We start from the raw sequence: 14,848 nt of genomic DNA, 5'->3' as shown, positions 1-14,848 counted from the left end.
CAATTGCACTTCCTTCTTGGCGCAAGACCACTATTCCATTTACACATATTTTCTTATACACAAAAATAATATAATATTTTTTATGTACATTTTTGTAGCCCTATTAAACAACTATCACATTGTTTTCCATAAAGCATACTTTTGTCTGGGCATGAATAATCATTTTTTACATGATGAATTTAAAAGAGCACACTCCATATACTTTCTGCACAATGTCACACAGTGTAGAAAATAAATAATTCCTTTTCCATTTTTAATATTAACAATTATTATTATTATCAGTTATTTGTAGAGCGAAACATTTATCGTTGTTCATTTCTTTTAATTTCTTGGGGATTTGCAAAGTGCTAGGTTGCTCGTGATTCATATATGATGGATTATTTAATACTTTAACCCTCTTTCCCTGTTCTCTTCCCATGATCAGTATTTTAAAATATGAAGTGATAGAACCATAGTCTTTAAGGATATGTTTTTTTTATGCAACTTGTAGCTATTTGGTAATACAAGATTTTTTTTTTCTTTTGGACATATAAAATTCTTCTGAAGAAAGAGCATGATATTAAAAATGGATTCCTCCAAATAACAGCCATAAAGTATTCTATTGCAAATATTTATTTTGTGTGTTTTTTAATATATATATTTAGGAAATCTATAACTTAACTAGCCTATAGAAAAATATTTAATTGGCAAATTAAAACCTTCTGACAATTACTAATCAAGATTTAAGTAGTGAAACATGTAATTGAGTATTAGCATTATATTCCCTAGATATATTTAACAATGTATAGTTTACTTTTCCCTTTAAAATTAACTAGAAAATATTACTATTGTTTAGCAGACATAGAATAATAAATGTAAACTACATTTATCTAAATTGTACAATTTTATTGAAAATGTGTTAGATCTCTATGAACTATTGTATAAAGTATAATGCCAAATTAAGTAAAAAAAAAAAAATAGGCTGCTCTTACAATGATATGGCATTTGAGACCAAAAATTACAAAACATTCTAATGTGGCAAATTACATTATTCCAACGATTATTTGCAAAACTTTGCCCAAACTTTTATTTCTATAGAGAGACAGTGCTTTAGTGTTTGGGTACCAAAACATTAGAAATTATTTCTATGAAAACTCAGTTTTCTATAGCCTTGACCCTGTCAACGAGCAAAGAAATAAAGGCATGTTCTGACTTTGGGATATATCTGGCTGCTCATATTTCCAAAATGCACTATTTAAGTTCTGTTTAAATATGCAGTCAAATAAATATTGTGAAAAAGACAACAAAATAAATATTCGGTAGCATAGAAAGGCAAATACACATTAAGAGTCACATCTTTGAGATTTTCAAAGGTCTCTGACCATTTGAAATATTGTGCTTTCTCCAGATTTTAATGTGCTGAAAATTGCACTCATCCCCTACTTGTTTTCAAGATGAAATGTAAAATAAAGACCCATTTTAATGTAAGGCTTTGATGTCTCTTCTCAGATTTGTGTTTAAAAATAAAGAAACCGTAACCATATACTGAATTATAGTGTTAGTGTTTCATGTTAAAAAAATAAATAAATAGTCAAACCCAAAAATGTTTCTTCTTTTTGTCTCATCAAATTTAAGTTCAGACTTTACATCCACATAGCGAACGGGTAGTAAAGGTTGGCATGTTGTGATTTTATACCTTGCTTCTGAAAATGTGTTGCAAGTATAAAGGCCTTTTTGGTACACACAGTAAGAACTGCATACTGCCCGTAACGTGATTTGTTACCAATATCTCTTTGTTGAAATTCAGATGTGCCTATTGAGGCCTGAGGCTCAATTCCCATTAGAATTAACTAAAGAAACCAGAGTTTCCATCTTCCATGCTTTTTTGATTCTGTTTTGGATTTTTGCTTGGGAGTTGATGTAGAACTCTCTGCAGGGTAAGGCAAAGGTGCAACCTGAGTTTCCTCAATGGGATGTAGTTTTTTCAAGACTGGTTGTAGTTTGTCTTCTTGCTGTTTAAAATCTAATTCAACACTGAAAAGCAAATGGGGGAAAAAGTAGTGAAAAAGTCAACTCTATATGAATAGTTCAGGCTCTCTTACTGGTAAAATTCAGAATGAAATGATACTGTGTATGTATATTTCTGTATGCAAAAGTGTGAGCACCCTGACTAAATAGCTTTTTTTGTTAACACAACTTCTAAAGTGAACAAACATAAAGGGGCATTATAGGGCAATGTGTTAGTAATTTTAGCACTAGCAACCTTGTAACTGTTGTGTCTAACCTCTGCAAAGGGGGTTCTGAGCAGTAACCGCTTGTGACCCAGTCATGACCCAGCTGGAAATCTACCACTGTTGATTGACTCACTACTCAGACCAGCAGTACTTTAAAAGGAGATAAAACCAAAAAAATATTTTGTGATTCAGACAGAGCAGACCATTTTAAAAAAGTTTCCAATTTACTTCAATGATCATATTTTCTTTGTTCTTATGATATTCTGTGCTGAAGAGATACCTAGGTAGGCAACTGGAGCACTAAATGGCAGGAAAAAGTGCTGCCTTCTAGAGTTCTTGCAAAACTGCTGCCATATAGAGCTCCAGAAATGGGCCGGCTTCTAAGCGTACATCCCTGCTTTTAAACAAAAGACAACAAGAGAATGAAGAAAAAATTGAAGTAAATTAGAAAGTTGTTTAAAATTGCATGTAATGTGGGTTTTACGTCCCTTTTTAACTATGTGTTTGCTCTTCCTACTGGTCCCAAGTGGATACAGTCTGTAAATCAATCAGCAGTGGTAGTCGCATGGCTCAAAAGCTGTATCCACTAGAGACTAACAAATTAGAGCATGTGATTTTTGCATTTAATGTCCCTAAATAAAGGGGCGTGGTACTTGAGGTTCTGTTATGGATATGAATAGCAGATGCACATGTTAAAAATAGATTTATTTTTTTTACATGAAAATGATTAATGGGACAATGCACTTAGGTAATTCTTATAAGACTTCAGTGTATTCCAATCAACTGCTGGCACACACTTTTAAAGGGGCTTATCTTTCTCCCACCCCAACAGGATGTTGATCTCTGTTTCTATCTCTTGTTTACATAGCTTTCAGCAAAGAATACTACAGTATTCTTATTTTCAGTATACTTCACAATTTCAACAGGCATAGGCAAGTATTTAAAATGACAAAACAAGATTAAAGGGATAGGAAAGTCAAAATTAAACGTGCACAGTTCAGATAGAGCATGTTATTTAAAGATGCTTTTAAAAACACTTCTATTTTCAAATGTACTTTGTTCTCTTGGTATCCCTTGTTGAAAAATAAAACACACATATCCACTAGTGGGAGCTAGCCGCTGATTGGTGCCTGCACACATTTGTCTTTTGTGATTGGCTAGCTACATGTGTTCAGCTAGCTACCAGTAGTGCAATGCTGTTCCTTCAGCAAAGGATAACAAAAGAATGAAGCATATTTGATGATAAAATAAAATTTGAAAGTTGTTTAAAATTGCATGTTCTATCCGAATCATCATGAGTGACGTTTTTAGGCTTTCCTATACCTTTATGGGCCTATTAAATACTCTGCAGCAGGTAAAATGTGGTTTTATTAGGAACAAATGAAAAGGAATCATTTTTAACAGTAACAAAGTACCTTGAAACTCCATATATGGTATTTATGCATATTTAATGTACAGTTACTATTAATTTGCAGAATTTATTATGAAAAATAAATAAATAATAATCGTAATTAGGGCCTGTGCAAAAGTTTGGACACCGTTCCAGGCAGTCACTACTTGGTAACACCAACTTTTAGCAGAAATCACAACCTCCAAGGTCTTTTGTAACCAGTTAAGTCTTTCTTTTCTTGCTTTATGAATATTTCCTTTATTAGACTTTATTGGACAAACTGTATGTTTCAGATCAACTTAGAGATTTTCAGTAATCTTTTATTTTTAGAAGTGGTTCTTGTTTGATTTTGAGCTCAGTTTTAAATCTCTTGTTGGAATATGCAACTTCTTTTCAGATTCAGTTTCTTCACTGAATGTGGGACATTAGCTTGCCGGATTTGTTGATGTTTAGTAGAATTTTTTTTCCTTTCTACCTTTACAATATTTCCTGTGCCACTAGCAGTCATTCAAAAATCAAAGCCTAATAGATCCACCCCCATACTAAAACAGTTGGTTTATTTGCTTGTCTATTTTTTCTACAAATCTACGATTTTGTGATTGTAGTAATCAGACCACAGCAGTGGTTCCAAAATACATCTGGCTTATCTCTATGTTGTATTTAATTCTTCAGACATGCTGACCCTTCCGTGCAAATCCTGTTTTTGCCAGCATTGGTGCACAATGTACAAATGGAAAATGCAAGCATGAATAATTTAGATATGTTTTTTAGAATGTTTGCCTGCTTTGTAGGAGTCAGTTATCATTATTTTCTGATCCTCAATGAGCTGCTTAGAGGAAACCATGGTTGGTTTGCAAGCACAACACCTGGGAGGTTCCAATAGTTAGCTAAATTATTAAGCTCTGGATATCTACATATTTTTGTTTTTCTAAATTAAAATAAGTTATGTTGTCTGGGATGCCCAACCATTTGCATCCAACTTTAAATTTACTAAAGCTAGGGATGGTTCTAGATCATACAATTTGGGGGTGTTGACCACAAAGCTAAATAGTAAGGGTACATGAGATGTAGGTATGCAAACTCATAGCAATTCCTTGTATTATTTATTTGATTTTATTGTTGTAAATTCCCTTCTTTCACCTCCTGTTACTTTATGGTTACACATTTAGCATCAGTTCATGCTCTATCAGTCCATTTAACAACGTATGCATTCAGTCACCCTGTGTATTGAATCCTTTAAAAAAAAAAATAAACCACCTTTTGCATAACTGACATTATGAAGCAGCTGGGTGGGGGGCAGTATAGTATTTTCAAATATTATATAATTTTCTGCTTAACTGCATAATTTAACATAAATGCATTTAATGATAATTTGTGCAGTAAAAATTATAACAGGGTGGTCCGTGAAATCAGCTGGGTGGTGCACCTGCTAAATAGTTCCTGACACTTTAGTTACTTTTCCCCCTTAATTTGTTAATTGTTGTCATTTTCCACCACCCTAGTTTGTTCATTTATCTGGATGCCTACAATGGTTTAATATCTCAGAAGAAAAAAAATAGCCCTGTTGTCAATAAACAACAAAATGAAACTAGCAGTTACTGCCAGCTAATCGGATTTACTATAATGGTCGCTTGCTACCTACATGTACATGAAACCTGTTATTTCAATGTGGGGTCTTTTCATATATGTCTATGTTGAAGGAGTGATAATTGCCAGCCCCTTTGAAACAGTCATTGTTGGGGGGGGGGGGGTCATTATGAGAATCATCTGACAGCAGGATGAACATATGACTGTTCATTTGAAAGAGAGGATTTCGGCCTTCATGTCCCTTGATGTATTACTGGTGTCAATAGAAGGGATACTCACTCTTTTCTTTCATACAGGTGGTGAGAGTCCATAATCCATTACTCATGGGGATTACTCTTCCCTACACCAGAAGGAGACCAAGATTCCCAAACCCCAAGAGCTCTTTAAAACCCCTCACACATACCTCAGTCTTTACTTTGCCTCCACTGGAGGTGATTGAAGAATGAAGATGTGCATGTGATCTTCAGAAAAAGGGGTTTTCAGTCTATGTTGAGGCCCAATTTCCCCTCAGAGTAAAGTGATTGTCAGAGGGATGTATTTGAGGTATGAATTATGATTCTATGGTTTCATGGGAAATCCTTTGTAAACCCTCTGTAATCGGTCTCAGGGATGTGCCTTCTGCCTCCCTTTATGGATCTACAATATACTCCTATTCCATAACCTCTGCTGATATGTTTCAGTACTGGTTAGGCTGTCTGCTACTTGATTGCTAGTGGATGAGTGTCTATTGGTAAGTATATTTTTCTTTTTTTATAAAACATATAGACACATATATATGTTTTTATATATAGCCCTGGGACAAATCTATTCCCTTGCTTTGCATGCAGTGTGTTTTTGAGTATATTTTTCTTTTTTTATAAAACATATAGACACATATATATGTTTTTATATATAGCCCTGGGACAAATCTATTCCCTTGCTTTGCATGCAGTGTGTTTTTGGCGTGCAGAGTTTTTCACACATCAGCCTATTTCCGCGTGTCGGGATTGTGCGTGTCAGGTTTACGTTATCACATTGGCGCACGTCTCTTAGGAGCTGCATTTTTTTTTGCCTGCTGGGATTTCCTGTCAAGTTAGTGCACGCCCCTTTAGTTTTACCAATCAATGGCGTACGCACATCTGGTTAGCGCAGGTTTGCTCGGCTAAGCACATTTCGGGTTTTTGGCCCGCTCAATCTTTTAGAATGGAAACTATCAGCACTATTCTGCCTTTTGTTCAGAAAGGTCAGTTTTTGTCCACAATAGATTGATAGGATGCTTACCTTCATGTTCCATTTCACATAAAGGTCCAGGGATCCTCAGGCTGAAGTAGTGGATGCTCTAGTAGTTCCTTGGTCATTTCAGCTTGCTTATCTGTTCCCTCCTCTGGTTCTTCTTCCCAGAGGGGTTTCCAAGATAAAGCTAGAGAAGTCATTTATAATCCTGATGGCCCCAGTGTTGCCTCGCAGGAATCGGTATGCAAATCTGGTTCAAATGTCCAGTTCCCTCCTTTGCTTCTTCCTCTGTGGTCAGGCCTTCTGTCTCAAGGTACTTTCTTCCATTCATATCTCAAGTCTCTAAACTTAATGGCATAGAAATGGAACACAAAGTTCTAATACATAGGGGTTTTTCAGATTCTGTGATTGAAATTCTGATTCAGGCTCCTAAACTTGTTTCTAGGAAGATTTATCACAAAATTTGTAAAGTCTTAATTTCCTGGTGTATAAATCTTATTTTTTTCCTGGAATTCTTTTATAATTCCTATGATTCTTCAGTTTTTGCAGGATGGCCTAGATAAAGGTCTATCTGCCAGTTCTCTGAAAGGGCAGATTTCAGCTCTTTTACTTTTGTTCCACGGAAAGATTGCTAATCTTCCTGATGTTCATTATTTTTTTCAGGGTTTGGTCCATATTACGCCTGTTATCAAGCCTATTTCTCCTCCATGGAATCTTAACCTAGTGTTAAGGGTTTTGCAGGTTCCTCCTTTTGAACCAATGCATAAATTGGAGATTAAACTTCTTTTTTGGAAAGTGTTATTTCTTTTGGCTATATTTTCTGCTAGAAGTGTTTCTGAATTGTCTGTTCTTTCTTGTGAACCTCCTTATCTTATTTTTCATAAGTATAAGGCTGTTTTACGGACATCATTTAATTTTTGCATAATGTTGTTTCTTCAGACAACATGGGTTCCTACTTTGTGTACTAATTGTTTTTTTTTCTGGGCCTCCGCTATTTATTTAGCCTCTTGTTTAAAACTTCTGATTCACAGAGCTTATTTGGAGGCAGGTCAGCCTCCACCGCAGCAGATTGCTGCTCATTCTACTAGGTCAGTTGCCACTTCTTGTGCTTTTAAGAATGGGGCTTCAGTTCAAAGTTGCAAGGCAGCTACTTGGTCTTTTTTGCATACTTTTACTAAATTGTACCATTTTTTTATGATTTTGCTCAGAAGCAGCCATTGGTAGAAAGGTTTGTCAGTGAAAAAGATGTTTTCCCTCCCTATTATGTTATTACTCATGAATTCCACAGCTTGGGTATTAGTTCCCAAGAATAATGGATTCTGGACTCTCACCACCTGTATGAAAGAAAACATAATTTATGCTTACCTGATAAATTAATTTCTTTCATGGTGGTGAGAGTCCACAATACCCCACCCTTGTGTAAGGTGGGAGGGGTTTATAGAGCTCTTGGGGTTTGGGAATCTTTGCATCCTAGTGGTAGAGAAAAGTAATTTCCATGAGTAATTGATCGTGGATTCTCACCACCATGAAGGAAATTAATTTATCAGGTAAGCATAAATTATGTTTTTCAGGTTATATGCTTTTTTTATTTGGTCATAACAGTCTTGGAGTGTGACCTCTCATTTGATTTTGATTGTATTTGTATGGGGTGCTGTGTTCTCCCTGAGCACCCAAAAAGTCACCTATTAGGCTAGTAATTGTCATGCTTGTAGCAATTAACCACTACCTAGAGGGTCATCACATTCCTCATTTCAAAGAGGATAATCCTCACTTTAATATGATGGATATTGTTTGTGTGTGTTTTGTGCTGTATTAAACGTCCAAGTGACTGCTGTTTGAGTGTCAGTCACCAACCAATTACAGGGATCTGATAACCCTCCATTAGAAAGAGGAGGGCAAACCCTATTCCAGAATGTGGGGTATCATGCCCTACTGAACCTTTCACCTTCAGATTTGAAACCCTGCTTTCAATGAGGGGTATATTTTAGCTCCATCTTCAATTGAAATTTGTTTTGTGGCCAGTGTGGGGGGGGTAGGTTATCACCTGCAACTTAGAGGAACAATCATGTAAAACAAAGATTAGCATCCTCATCCCTAAGGTCTAGCAATGAGAATGTATCTGAATCCCTGCTTCCTCACAGGGATGCAGCTTTAACAGGTTTGTGAAAGTAATTTGAGTTATTACTTGGCATAAACAAATGAATGTATACTATCTACACATCCATTTCCTCTGACAAAAATTAAAACTTTAATTTGATGTATTATTTTTATTTAAAGCACTACAAAATTCTGTAGAGCTAAAGGCTACCTCTTCAGCAAAATGTGAATATTTCTTAGTTCAAGATACCGACTGTCCTTTAAGCCAGGGTCTGACATATCCTAGGAGTCCGAATCACTATTCAGAGAATCTTTACCTCTGGATCCCAACGTTGGCCTGGTTTCAATAGAAAAAATTGAATCTGGAGGAAATGTAAAAATTCTCCATAGACTTTCCTGAAGATAACATTTTTTACCACCAGTTTCCAAACTTTACCACCTCAATAAAAATAGGCCCTTGTTGGGATATATATTGATAAACAAAAAATAGATTAGTTCCTATACATGTTTATGGATGGCTCATCTTTATTCTTGCCGGTTTATCAATTTAAAGTACCTTTGCTATGCCCCCCCATGGGAGGAAGTGAGGATCAAAATTTCGCTAACCCACCGTATGTACGAGTCTGCATCACACATCCTAGATACGCAAACACAATTTGAGAAAGTCTGGTTCTACTGGACATTAAACAGGAACTTAGCTAGATAATTATTTTTCTTGAGATCTCACAGACACACAAAACACAGTAACTACATTGATCAGGAGAGGGGGGAGCCCAGATGTCCTAATCTAACCTTGTCTTATCCTTTCTAGCCTTCTGTCTTACGCTTTACTCTCCGTGTATTTACCCGATATAACTTCGGATTACCTGATTAGAATCATAAACAAAAACAACGGGTATAACTACACCCTATATCTATCACCTTTCATTTCTTCATCTTTCTTCTTATCCTACCTCTTATTCCTTTTTCTTGACACAAGAACCTACAGTTATCTGGTCTTAATATTATATCTTCTCAAGATGGTTTGGCCTTATTCTCCAACTATTAGTATCAAGGGTTGAGGGGGACCTGATACCCTAGGCAACTCTTACAATGATATCTGCATTGGCCAATCCGTTTTTCCTGTTATTGTTGAATTATGAAGACCTTTGTTGTATTCATTTCAATTGATTTCTGTCTTGTCTTTTATTTGTAAAATCAATAAAAATAATTTAAACATAAAGTACCTTTGCTAAAGGCTCTATGGTAAAATTTCAAGGATGCATAGTATGATATTGCTGTCCGCCTCATACTCTGAGACATTACACTTTAGCTCTTAACTAGGGGAATACATATGCTCATATTTGCCCTTAAAGGGACACTAAACATATTAAGAAGCCCCTTACTGTAGAAAATCCTGCATTTTTATATAGAAAATCTATAGAAATAATGCAACTTTGTTATATACAGGCCACTTCTACATATTTTATTTTTATTTTAAATAAATATGTAATCAGGGCAGTGTGTCCACACAGAAGCCTTGCCGCCCACGCCTTAAAGCAAACAGATTGTAAGCTCCTGTATTCACTCTAGGTGCTAAGTAGAGGCCTTATGCTTGAACTCTGAAGTCCTGACATAGCAATATAAAAAGTAAAGCACTTTGCGGGGTCACCTGAGCTCACACTGTTTGCTTTAAATCACGGACAGTATGGCCTCTGATTAAAAAGTTAGCACTGATGTGCGAGTGGTATTCCTGTAATAGAAGAGTACATTTATTGCTATTTTATTCTGTTTAAAATAAGTAATCAAAAGTAAATGTATTAAAGAGGGGGATCTTAATAAGTGTAATGTTCCTTTATACTTTAGTAATATGTTTGTTGGACCATGATGGAATTATATGTAGTTACTATGTCAGTTCTACTCAATGATAGAAGAGAAATATAAAGCAGTTCTGGAGCGATGGGATCAGTTTAAACGGATCTTGTAAAATATTACATTTATATAAAAATATATTTTATAAACATTATGTAACCTATCAGTTACCTTTATTTGAGACTATTTTAAAAATAGAAACAGGGCTGAGCCATACTTTCCTTTTATGTTACTTGTAAATGGCTGAGCCATACTTTCCTTTTATGTTACTTGTAAATGGCTGAGCCATACTTTCCTTTTATGTTACTTGTAAATGGCTGAGCCATACTTTCCTTTTATGTTACTTGTAAATTTAGCTTTATTTGAAATTGGGTTTGTTGTCATATTAATAGAAAAAAAATATGGCCTCTCCTCCAAACATTCATTCTAATCTTGTAAGCCTTTGTTGGGCGGTATGAGATTTAGGGGCCATTGTTTTGCCATCTAAATTAAAGGGACATTAAACCCAACATTTTTCTTCCATGATTCAGATAGAGAATACAATTTAAAGGGACATAATACTCATATGCTAAATCACTTGAAACTGATGCAGTATAACTGTAAAAAGCTGACAGGAAAATATCACCTGAGCATCTCTATGTAAAAAAGGAAGATATTTTACCTCACAATTTCCTCAGCTCAGCAGAGTAAGTTCTGTGTAAAAATTTATATCCAGCTGCAGGTAAAAAAAATGAAGAATTGAACTGCAGCCAATCAGCATCAGTAGTGCTGAGGTCATGAACTCTTCTAATGTGATCTCATGAGATTTGATTTAACTCTCATGAGATTTCATAGTAAACTTCCTTAAACTGAATAGGGAAATAATGAGTGTGCACGAATGCTCGCTCCTTTCGCTGACCCGGGACAGACATACTGATTTGCTGCTTAGAAGTCCTTTACAATAGGATGTGGCTACTGAGGAACTTTTGAGGTAAAATATCTTTCTTTTTTACATAGAGATGTTCAGGTGATATTTTCTAGTCAGCTTTTTACAGTTATGCTGCATCACTTTCAAGTGTTTCAAAATGTGGGTATCATGTCCCTTTAAACAACTTTTTAATTTACTTCTATTATCTAATTTGCTTAATTCTCTTGATATTCTTTCCTGAAAAGCATATCTAGATAGGCTCAGTAGCTGCTGATTGGTGGCTACCCATGTGCATTGCTATTTCTTCAACAAAGGTTATCTAAAGATAGAAGCAAATTAGACAATAGAATTAAATTGGAATGTTTAAAATTGTATTCTCTTTCTGAATCATGATAAAAAAAAATTTGGTTTAATGTCCCTTTTAATTTGTGAGATTCTAGCAGGCCCATTTATCAAGCTCCGTATGGAGCTTGAAGGGCCGTTTTTCTGGCGAGTCTTCAGACTCGCCAGAAACGCAACTTATGAAGCAGCGGTCTAAAGACCGCTGCTTCATAACCCTGTCCACCTGCTCTGAGCAGGCGGACAGGAATCGCCGGAAATCAACCCGATCGAATACGATCGGGTTGATTGACACCTCCCTGCTTGCGGCCGATTGGCCGCGAGTCAGCAGGGGGCGGCGTTGCACCAGCAGCTCTTGTGAGCTGCTGGTGCAATGTTAAATGCGGAGAGCGTAATGCTCTCCGCATTTAGCGAGGTCTTGCGGACCTGATCCGCAGTGTCGGATCAGGTCCGCAAGACCTTTGATAAATTGGGGCCTAGATGTTGCCACTTCATCATGGTAATCCTAGAAAAAAATTAGCACTCTTTCACACAAAGTACTATATAGCGCCATAAATTTGCACAATAAACCACAATTCTACATGTTTGAGGAATTGTTTTAACATGATGTGTTTCCTGATTTTAATGTTCTTAAAAAAAAAAAAAATGAACAGGTGATGTATAAAAATGTAACAAGAAAGAAATGTGACATACCTATAGATAATACATGCACTATTCCTGCATGTGTCACAGTTTGATGTATCTTGACCAGTCCGATAAGAGAGCCTAAAAAAAATAAATAGAATGTTTGTTATTTTTAATGCAGTTATTTCCGTATGTTTTCATTAGGAGCTAATGTAATGACATTTATAAGTGTTAGCATTTCTAAGCTATTGTTGTTCCAAACAAATATATAACCCAAAATGTTTGCATTTGTGGACTTTCCAACAATACCTTGATGAGATATTATATACTTTGTAGACATAAAATATCTGTGTATGTATAACAAATGAATTAAAGGGATATAAAAGTGCAAAAGAAAATGTTCTTATGTTAGAGCATATTATTATTTCATATTACTTGTATGTAACTGTGTCTAACCCATGTTAAAAGGATACTGTAATGTAAAATTGTTTTCCCCTTAACATTTTTCCAGTAACTTTCGAATGCAAAGTATAAAATTATTGGAAATTGGTCCTTTAGCGTTATTTTTTGTATATAAAATAGTTGGTTTTGCTCATTGAAAACCTACCCATTTAAATATGCTGAGCTTGTAGAAAGAGTAAACTACCTTATTTTATTGATTTCTCTACACAAATGCCTCCTTATCTTTTTGTATATACACAAAAGGGCTTTATGATCAAAAACTCGCCAGCATAGAGAGAAATCATGCAAATCAATCTACTGCAATGTATATGTCTCTCCTTCGCACCCAGCTAGCTAGATAAACAACTCTCAGGATAAAATTACTTGAGGGACCTCGCCATACTGACGAGACATCTTAGATCATCTCGCCAGAACAGAGAGCTTTAGATCATTGGACCCTAAGGGTCTGATATTCAAAACCTTACCAGCATGGAGAGAAATCATGCAAAATCTTATTTATTTTTTTCAGACCTTTTATTGTAATGTAGGAGTCTCTGTTTCACATAAAGAACATTACATAGCAACATAATGAGGCCTATTTAACAAAGGTCTGTTGGACCTGATCCGATAGTGCGGATCAGGTCTGGCAGACCTCGCTGAATGCGGAGAGCAATACTCTCTCCGTATTCAGCATTGCTACAGCAGCTCTTGTGAGCTGCTGGTGCAACGCCGCCCCCTGCAGATTCGCGGCCAATCAGCCGCCAGCAGGGGGTTGTCAATCAACCCGATCGTACTCGATCGGGTTGAATTGTGGCGATCTCTGTCCGCCTCCTCAGAGCAGGCGGACAGGTTATGGAGCAGCGGTCTTGAGACCGTTGCTCCATAACTTGTGTTTCTGGCGAGTCTGAAGGCTCGCAAGAAACACGGGGCGTCAAGCTCCATACGGAGCTTGATAGATATGCCCCAATGTCTCAAGTTAAAATGAGTATTTCTACATTTTTCTGTGCGCCTCACCATACCGACGACTTTTTATAATATCTTGTCTGAGCGGTGAGGTTTTGAATATCAGGCCCTAAGAGAGAACAAGTTTAGATTAGACGCAATTAATTGTATATACTGCTTAAAGGGACAGTCAACACCAGAATTTTTGTTGTTTAAAAAGAAAGATAATCCCTTTATTACCCATTACCCAGTTTTGCACAACCAACACAGTTATAATAATACACTTTTTACCTCTGTGACTATCTTGTATCTAAGCCTCTGCAAACTGCCCCCTTATTTCAGTTCTTTTGACAGCCCTGCATTTTAGCCAATCAGTGCTCATTCCAGGGTAACTTCATATGCATGAGCTTAATGTTATGTATATGAAACACATGAACTAATGTCCTCTAGTGGTCAAAATGCATTCAGATTAGAGGCAGTCTTCAATGTCTAAGAAATTAGCATATGAACCTCCTAGAATTATCTTTCAACTAAGAATACCAAGAGAACAAAGCAAAATTGATGATAAAGGTAAATTGGAAAGTTGTTTAAAATGGCATGCCCTATCTGAATCATGAAGGTTTATTTTTGACTAGACTGTCCCTTTAAGATGAATTGTAGTATTTTAGTTTCCCTTTCGATTTTCTTTGAGCCTTGTTTTAAATAAATAAAAACAGTCGTTAGTTTTGCTCAAATTTTCCATTTTGAAACTAATATAATAATTTTGTTGGTCATAAATTTGTAAAATTAATTTTATAGCCTTAATTAATGTAATTTTAAGTTTTTAAGTGCAATAAAATAAACTTGCTAAACTGAAGATTGGAAGGGATTTAAAGGGATAGTAAAAACTGTGAAAATTTTCATTTATAAAATGTTTAAACCCTTCACTACCTAGAATTTCAGAGAAAAACATTTGCTATCACTCGATTTTAAACAGAAGTACATTTTATTTATCTGTCAAAACAATATTTTTTTTAAAGTAGACAACCCAAGGTATTGATCTAGGCCTATTTTGGTATACTTCATGCCATCATTTGATCTATTCAACCAGCTCTCTAATCCTCCCCCTCCCACTAGTGGTGGCCCTCTTAGGTACCTAGTTTATATGTATTTTCTATATTTTTCAAAACATTTTTTCATGTAGTGGTGCCCCCTAACCCCCCCCCCCCATTCTACACTTTCTCTGTAGTGTAGCTTCCCATCCCT

The 14,848-nt window shown here is 35.8% G+C and overlaps 2 protein-coding genes across 2 annotated transcripts in view; one reads left to right on the top strand and one right to left on the bottom strand.

Moving 5' to 3' along the window:
* The window catches only part of DOCK1 (dedicator of cytokinesis 1), an 827,740-nt gene that overhangs the window by 410,030 nt on the left and 402,862 nt on the right, over positions 1-14,848 (top strand). The window lies entirely within an intron of this gene.
* Positions 1,750-14,848, bottom strand: part of INSYN2A (inhibitory synaptic factor 2A) — a 75,560-nt gene continuing 62,461 nt past the window's right edge. The window contains exons 2-3 of the mRNA XM_053692514.1: positions 12,290-12,361; positions 1,750-2,013 (exon numbers count right to left, since the gene is read on the bottom strand). Coding sequence (XP_053548489.1) covers positions 1,830-2,013; positions 12,290-12,361 — 256 coding nt within the window. The 3' untranslated portion in view covers positions 1,750-1,829. The remainder of the gene's footprint in view (positions 2,014-12,289; positions 12,362-14,848) is intronic.

This window comes from Bombina bombina, chromosome 9 (assembly GCF_027579735.1).
Source record: "Bombina bombina isolate aBomBom1 chromosome 9, aBomBom1.pri, whole genome shotgun sequence".
NCBI classification, from domain to species: domain Eukaryota; kingdom Metazoa; phylum Chordata; class Amphibia; order Anura; family Bombinatoridae; genus Bombina; species Bombina bombina.
The sequence above is the reverse complement of the archived record's forward strand: the minus strand, read 5'-3'. Positions and strand labels throughout refer to the sequence as shown.